The 8730-nt window shown below is 38.9% G+C and overlaps 1 protein-coding gene across 1 annotated transcript; it reads left to right on the top strand.

Moving 5' to 3' along the window:
• Nucleotides 1-6003: 6003 nt before the first annotated feature.
• LOC117633188 (probable N-acetyltransferase HLS1) lies at nt 6004-8528 on the top strand. The gene is made up of 3 exons (XM_034366899.1): nt 6004-6785; nt 6939-7159; nt 7290-8528. The coding sequence occupies exons 1-3, from the start codon at nt 6591-6593 to the stop codon at nt 8152-8154; spliced, it is 1281 nt and encodes a 426-aa protein (XP_034222790.1). The 5' UTR covers nt 6004-6590; the 3' UTR covers nt 8155-8528.
• Nucleotides 8529-8730: the final 202 nt, after the last annotated feature.

Here is an 8730-nt window from a genome sequence, read left to right as displayed (position 1 = left end):
AAATGAGCCCTCTATATCCAGCTGTAGCATGTTTTGATTGGACCGACTTGGACAAAGATGAAAATCCATTTTCAACGCAGTTGTTTTAATTGCATGAGGTTGGCAAAAACAACTGCATTCAATGCTTTTTTTGTTTTTCTGCTGTTATTTGTCTAAGATGCTTCCAGCGTTTGGACGAAGGTTAATTTGTAAATAATAATGAAACCAGATCTACACTAGGTAAATGATGGTGGGAGTAAAGGAACTTTAATGCAGTGAAACCATGGCTATTATGAAGATCATCATTACAAGACGCTCATAGTTTGAAGAAGGGAGAAGATAAAGCATTGGCTGGTACATTATTCTTGTTTTGCTAGACAAACTAGCACACAAATATTTATGTTCCCAAATTGTGAAACTGAATCGTATATATTATGGACAAATGTTACCAATGTATTAAGTATTGTAAATTGATTTCCGGTACTAACCAAACACTCGTTTGAAAAACTAGATTTGATTTGCATCTTCATCCAATTAACTAATAATGTCTTGATTAGTATATTCAATCAAGGTCCTTAGTTGTCTTTATCTTGTCAAATGCATTGACTCAGGCTTCCTGGCAAAGTGAACAAATTATAAGAGATTTGATTGTTTTTTGTTTGGGACAGAGGTTGGGACAGAATGAAAGGTCTTGTCAAAGCATGAGGATCATCAGATATATATCGTATATATATAAGAGAGAGAGAGAGAGAGAGAGAGAGAGAGAGAGAGAGAGAGATGGGTGATGGGGCAAAGGCACGTCTGAGTGAGGAGGGGACATGGTGCATAATCTTGGGGATTCGTCTGAGCCTGGGCCGCACCCTAGTGTCGGACTCTTACCATACAAATGCCCAAAACCATACAAATAAAAACAACTGCAAGAAATGACAGCTCCTCCAAATACGTCTCCCCAGCACTTCAATTTCAAATTCTCCATCTGATCTACCCATTTTACAGCACCACCAAATCTCACCCCTATCTCTCTGCCCTAATTGTCTCCCGCCTCTGCCATATACACCCTCAACATTCAAAGCTGTAAACTCAAGCAAATGGACATGGCTCTACTCTATGGCAGTATAGCACATTTTTCAAATGGAAATAATTTGGCTTCATAAGACAAAATAATAGGGTAAACTGACAACGCTACTATAAACAAAAACAAAAGTTAAAAAATTATTTTATGAGCTTCTATATATATGGCATCCATCTGATCATCACATTCACATGAATTCATATGGAGCAAGACATGTATAAGCTCGTCATACCACGTAATCATCATATACTCATTTCCTTCTTATACAAGAGTTTCATATATCTTAAATTTTAGTTGCTATATGGGTTTTTTTATTATAGAAAATCCATATTGGGTTTATGATTAAACAGATCATATTAGGTCATCATGGGGGGGTAGAAGCAGAAGGGTCAAGCCTCTAGCTTGCATGTCACCGACCCGAAAAACATGTTACGAGAAGGGAACAAGGGTCTGTTTAAGGTGGCTCAAATGGCTATAAAAAAAATTAGCATTTTGGTGTAACTTTTAGACCAGGAAAATCCAGCTTTGCCGGGGTCAATTTAAGGTCTCGATGCCAAAGAAACCTTGGCAGGTTGACTAAGATTGAGTGAGCCTGTCCAAGAACTAACCCAAATGATCATGGCCACCACCACCTTGCCTTTTTTTTATTCACACAAATTATCAACCTCAGAATAATAAAACGAAGAGGCCATGCCATCAGTGAGTCAGAAGCTGCATGGCAATGGCGCGGCTGTTTTCCTCGAGCCACACTCTCCACTTACTAATTATTTGATCTAATCCAAAAAGATTAAACATAAAGCCTCAAGGGTCAACTTCAAATTCTACTTTCCAACTGTCCTAATTAGTTTTTAATTAACCCCTAATGACAACTTTGCTATTTGGTCGTTTTCCATTGGGGCAAAAGACAATTTGCTTGATCATCGAGGAGAACATGTTTGCCTAGTTGTACCAATTTTATATGCACCTAGGCCTTCAAAATTTTGACACGATTTCGTCCCTCTCGGTCTGGATTTCCCCATGTGATGTCCAAGATGAGACATGACCTAATTCTGCTAGGACGTGTTCGGCACCGGCCCTACATATGTATTATGTATATATGATTATGGAGTAAAAAGGCCTGTACGGAGCCTAAGATTGATGACAATGGAAGGGAACAAGATCCCTAAACACAAATGTTTTCGATGCAATTGTCGTGGCGTTTGTCCCTAACTGTTTTCTTTTCTCCATTTATTTTATCATCTAGGGTGAAACATTTAAACATGATACGTGTCGCAGACCCATGTTCTTCTTTTTGACCAGCCCAATAAGATATTAACTAATGCAAAGTGATTTTGTAGTTTGCGCATGAGAGCCATGAGGAAGGGGAACGGCATATAATCTCTTCATACAACAATGTGGTCCTGCATATGCCCTACCTAGCTACCTAGCCAGCTCTTGTTTTGATTTCTTATTGTTATTCTTTTCAAGGGCTTTATAGTTGATTGGCCAAAAAAAGCTTAATCAATGGACAAATTGGGGCTATAATATGCAACAAAAGCCAAAAACTTCGCACGAATCATGTGTTCATATTTGTATCATACATATATAATATGCTCATGATCATCTCTTTCATCATGGGGATCAATTTTATCGAGATCGGATCGAAGCTTAATTCGTGTTTATTCACTAATAAATTAGATTCTGAATAAAATCTTCTGTAAAAGACATTAATCCTTTGAAAAAGAATTATTCTAAAGATTGGTACTTAGTCAATAATTAAAAGTCCTAATACTTTTTATTAGGATAAAAATCATTTCAAATATTGCCCATGATTCCCAATATTCCAATAGAGGCTCCATAATCGCATTGATAGAATAATATGGTGGATAGATGTACGTAGTTGGATTCTTAGGATCACCCTTAGTTAAGCTACAATAGATAATTTTATGAAGAGTAAGAGAATCCCGTCATCATCATGGGTTATTTACATCATTGTCACTTTATTCTAATCCCATATATATATATACAATGTTTTTCAAAGTATGTACATGTAATATGCTTCTTCTATTTTGACCAGAAATCATTTGAAAATTAATTAATTAATTAACAAGCATTTTAAATATTTTAAGCTACAAATCTTATGTTTGGTTAGTTGACCATATTTTATGGATGTGGATTAATATTCATCACTTCACGGATGAGCCTACCATCGTTGATCTCGTCAAACTTTTATAAATTAATCATCATCGATCGTTCATTATTTCATTATCGTTAGTCTTTTTTATATAATAATTCTAACAGAAATTGGTCCTTTATGTCACTAATTGTACCACAAAATATTGCATTTATTGTATATATAATAATAATTATTATTATTATTTGAAAAACTCACACACACTACACAAATATTAGGACTCGAATTCAGAATTTTTACTAGATAAACAATTACTCCGAAACACTACACTAGTGATTATTAAAAATTAGATGATAGCTAGAATACCAAATTTGGAATCTTTGACAAGATAGACAAGATTAGAAGAACAGAAGGAAGACCCCATTGAAGTAGAACACAATATATAAGTAGAGAGTACTTGATGTGTATTCTTCCTTTACAAGCAAAATTGCTAGATATCTTTCTTTAGCTTTTAGAAGAATCGATGACGTCGAGTGCAAAAAATGGACTGACTATAATAAAATGGAACTTTTATTGCTGTTTTTTTTGGTTCTTTCAAATGTTATTTGTATATGTCGACAATGTAGATCACTATCCTAACTACATCAACTACTATTCAAATTTAACATAATATCATAATGAAGCAAATAATCCTTGTCCGGCCAAATTAATTATATACGTACAAGTGCTTCACGTCATCCAATATAATTAGGTGTGTTTAACTTAGTTTAGTCCGTCAGTTTAGACTAATCTACCCCACATATATTTCAACCGGACCCACAAAAAGTAGGGTCCCACTACATCTTAATCTAATACCTATGTATCTGTATGTCTCTTTATATAGCATATCAATCATATATACATTGTTATATGCAAGCCCCCTCCCCAACTTAGACCAAAAATGTCTTTATATGTCTAATATAATTTAATCTAGTGTACAAAATAATGTGTCTAAAAAATGCCTCAATTATTTTAGCCCATTATCAGAAAAGTGAAAACAAATCAAATTTACACTATTCTTTTGTGCCCCCACTTCAACTTCTCCTTTCAAAACCCAAAAGAAAATTTATTTTAATAAAACATTAAAAACTTTATGTGTAGCTATATATATACAGCAAAAGGCAGAGAATAGTAAAACATTGAAAATACCAGAAAATGTCATTAGTTAAATCAAATATTAAGAATTGAAATCATTAATTAAATGATGATAATATAGTAAATTCACACTTTTTCATATTAAAAAAAATAAAATTAAAAGAAAATTCAGATAATGAATCAATATTTTTATAAAACACAACTACCTATTATTTTTTTAATTATAAAATAAATTTAAAATTTTTTAAAAAAAACCTTTTGCAAGTACGGAAGCGTATGTTATGAGGCAAGTTATTAACTTATAATTATACCAAGGTTTTAATTTTAAGAGAAAAAAAAATGATTGAACTGCCAATTAATATTAATTTGTACGCCCAATTTATGGTGACGTGTCTACATCCTTTGAATTACCCAATCATTGTCGAAACCGTTTTATTTTTGCATGCAACGCCGCGGATTAAAGTGGCAGCACTTCCGTGCTCCGGCGGTCCATCGTCCACGATGCACACTCCACGAAAAAGGGAACCGACGGTTGAGATTTGACCGTTGATGCTTCGCATTTTCAAATCAAGTCAATGTCTATTTTTCAGTATAGCCTCTGCGGGTTTATCAATTAGCATCAGCGTAGGCTTCCCATCGAGTATAGTAGGACTGCGCGCCTGCGCTGCTTAGCTGTCCGTGAATCACACAATCGTGGCCGTCCATATGGATTGATGATGATGATCGAGAAACGCCACGCTATCAGTTGTTAAAGCGAAATCCTCTTTTGCAGGGGCCGCAGCACAGCACTCACTCACTTCTCACACTCAGACTCGGACGCATCAGTAGGCGTCAGTCAGCTATTAAAATCGACGGCCGAGAATCCAGGGAGTTGCCTTCCGAAAAGAACGGCATCCGTTGCGCCACGTCGTCGAGTTTGCGTTAGGGAAAAAAACGGGGAATATCTAAAAGCTATTCATCCCATTGGTCATGGCCTCATTAACATAGAATGACTATACCAACACATTTACTTGTCGGCTAATGTGTGTTTAGCGAGTTAGTCAATGCAATACGTTCTTGTTCGAGTTTAGAGAATTTTAAAATATCGCTCTTGTCAAAAAATTAAAAAATAAAATTATTATTTTCCACATGTCAAATGGTATAATGACGATGATGATGGTCATGCATGATGGATAGATGGATAGATGGATAGATGGATAGGGAAAGAGGGGCGGGGGACGAAAATTTAAAAGGATAATGATTAGAAATGGAGTAATGATGGAGCGCCTCCCTCGGTGTAAAATAAATGATTAAAACCCAAAAATAATAAAAACCCACTTTAAGACTGCGCGCAGCCATAGCCGTCATTTACTGTATTTTCCTTTGCTTTTCGTTATGATTTCTATTTTGCGTATTTATAATTAACTTAAACTCATTATTATTATTTATTTGTATACTAGTGCTAGTGTTGGAAAGAGAGTGAAAAAGCTAAATAGACAGGGACAGAAGAGAAAAGGGATAAAAGAAAAAACACATAAAATAGGCAGCAAGCACCGAATTAAATAAAGATTGCTGGGTTTTTGTCACTAAAATTAACTGAATAAATAAGAGAAATTAATTTTTAAAAAAAAAAAAAAAAGGTGGGGGGATTCTAGAGAGAGAGAGAGAGGAAAAGGAAAAGCCCAAGAATCAGGTATTTAAAGGGGGGCAGAAGGGCACTTGCTGTATCTCTGCAATGATGATCTACTCACCACCTAAATGAGAAAAGGAGACGAACGAACAAGCGCACACCCTTAAAACGCCTCTCTCTCTCTCTCTCTCTCTCTCTCTCTCTCTCCAAGAAGTTCCATCCCAATCCCAACCATTACCCCAACCTTTCGTTTTTTTAATTTTTGATTTTTATAAAAGAATTTGGGGTTTGGGGGGTTTTTGATTTGGAGCTGGCTGGGGCCCGCTTCAGCCTCCGGCCTATATATGGTTCTGTTATGATGTGCTGAGAAGCAAAACGTGAGCTGTGAGGCCCTCTCTCTCCTTGATTTTCTCCATTTTCGAAGCTTCAGCTCAGCTTTTCTTGCTTACATCTCACGTTATGCCTCCACCTCACTCACTCCTCCACTCTATGTTGCGCCCTTGAAAAAACCCCAGCCCTCCTCCTTTATATATACACCCTCAAACCCAGAAGAAAACACCAACCCTTTTTGTTCTCTGCTGGGTTTTCTGAGCAGTCCGCGACGCTGAGTTTCGTTTTGTTAGGTACACCCACGTAGAGGAAACCGATATATATTTATATATATATTAACATACACATACAATATGGTAGAGGATCATAGCAGGAAGGTTAATAATATAGTGGTGTTGAGAGAGTTCGACCCGAGCAAGGACTGTGAAGGGGTTGAAGAAGTCGAGAGGAGATGTGAGGTGGGTCCCGGCGGTGAGCTCTCCCTCTTCACCGACCTCCTCGGCGACCCAATTTGCAGAGTTCGTCACTCTCCTGCCTATCTCATGTTGGTAAGTAAATAATAATCACCCATATTAACGTGGGTTTTATTTAATATTTGATTTTTTGATGTCCCTTTTCAAAAACAATTTTTTATTTTTGGGTATGTACGAATAATAATATTTGATGGTCGTTTTGTTTTGGATATGTGATTATTTTTGTAGGTGGCTGAGCAGGTGGGGGAGGAACAAGAGGAGCAACAGGTAGTGGGAATGATTAGGGGTTGCATCAAAACCGTTACATGTGGCAAGAAACTCTCCAGAAATGGCAAAAACGTTACCCATCACAACAAAAACGATGACGTACTCGACGACACACTCAAGCCCCTCCCGGTTTACACCAAGCTCGCTTACATCTTAGGCCTCCGCGTCTCTCCTTCTCACAGGTAAATAATATCCCAACACACCCACCTTTTTCATCATCCCACCCAACACACACCTAAAAAAATTAAAATTAAAATTTTTTGATATTTTTCATGTAATAAAGTTATTTATTTATTTTAATTAATTGTACAGGAGGATGGGAATAGGGTTAAAGCTGGTGCACAGAGTGGAGGAGTGGTTCAGAGAAAACGGAGCTGAATATTCGTACATGGCCACAGATAACGACAACAAACCCTCCATAAACCTCTTCACCGACAAATGCGGCTACTCCAAGTTCCGTACGCCCGCCATCCTCGTCAACCCGGTCTTCGCCCACCGGGTCAAGCTCTCCTCCGGCGTCCACGTCATCAAGCTCTCTCCCTCCGACGCCGAGTCCCTATACCGCCGCCGATTCGCCACCACCGAGTTCTTCCCCCGCGACATTGACGCCGTCCTCAACAACCGCCTCTCCCTCGGCACCTTCCTCGCCGTGCCACGTGGCACCTTCACCGCTGGAAACTGGCCCGGGTCGGATCAGTTCCTGGCCGACCCGCCCGAGTCCTGGGCCGTCCTCAGCGTCTGGAACTGCAAGGACGCCTACACCCTCGAGGTCCGCGGCGCGTCGCGCGTGAGGCGGACCCTCGCGAAGACGACGAGGATCGTGGATCGGGCCCTACCGTGGCTGCGGCTGCCGTCGGTGCCGGAGCTGTTCAGGCCGTTCGGGTTCCACTTCCTGTACGGGCTCGGAGGGTCCGGCCCACGTTCGGAGAAGTTCGTGAAGGCGCTCTGCGGCCACGCGCACAACCTGGCGAAGGAGCGCGGGTGCGGGGTCGTGGCGACGGAGGTGTCGAGCCGCGAGCCGCTGAGATTAGGAATTCCTCACTGGAAGAGGCTATCGTGCGACGAGGACTTGTGGTGCATCAAACGGCTCGGGGAAGACTACAGTGACGGCTCTGTCGGTGACTGGACCAAAGCGCCACCTGGGATGTCCATTTTTGTCGACCCTAGAGAGTTCTAATAACGCAAAGAATCCAAATTAACTTCTTTTTTTTTTGGTTCTTTTTAAATTTTAACTTTTTCTATTTTGGGTTTTAAATTTTGGGCCTGCCTGACCCTTGTGGGTAGACTAAGCAAATGTTGGGGTGGGAACAGAGGAAAAAAGAAGATATGGGTTTTTTTTTTTGAGTTGTAAAAGAGAATATCCAAAAAAACCCCCTCCAACTTTTTTCTTTTCTTTTTTTCTTTTTTTGGGTTAGCCATGTAACTTTTTGTAAATGGATGTGGCTTTTTAGATCCTCTTCTAGCCAAACGCAGCCTTTGGTTTCATGTGGGGGGTTCCTTATCTATCTTTTACCAACTTTTATAAAAAAAAACACAAAGGGTTCTCTATGATCTCGAAATCAGATTGAGGAAATCTTGGCCTGCGTGACACTCACTGTGTTATTATGTAATGAGAATATCCCTTTATAAAATTATGCATGCAAAAAAGCTCAACCCAAAATCACTTTTGGGGGGCCATATAGTAATGGTACCATATCATTTGTCCTTGATTTGATTATATGCTATATTTGCTCTAGGAGAGAAGGGGGGAGAA

This window comes from Prunus dulcis, chromosome 6, assembly GCF_902201215.1.
Source record: "Prunus dulcis chromosome 6, ALMONDv2, whole genome shotgun sequence".
In the NCBI taxonomy this organism is placed as follows: Eukaryota; Viridiplantae; Streptophyta; class Magnoliopsida; order Rosales; family Rosaceae; genus Prunus; species Prunus dulcis.
This window is presented reverse-complemented; position numbering and strand designations above follow the sequence as displayed.

Bases quoted from the DNA above. Each gene is read 5' to 3' on its own strand.
- LOC117633188 (XM_034366899.1), top strand. From the start codon at position 6,591: ATGGTAGAGGATCATAGCAGGAAGGTTAATAATATAGTGGTGTTGAGA. The intron at 6,786-6,938 runs GTAAGTAAATAA...TTATTTTTGTAG, and splicing joins CTCCTGCCTATCTCATGTTG to GTGGCTGAGCAGGTGGGGGA. The intron at 7,160-7,289 runs GTAAATAATATC...TTAATTGTACAG, and splicing joins CGCGTCTCTCCTTCTCACAG to GAGGATGGGAATAGGGTTAA.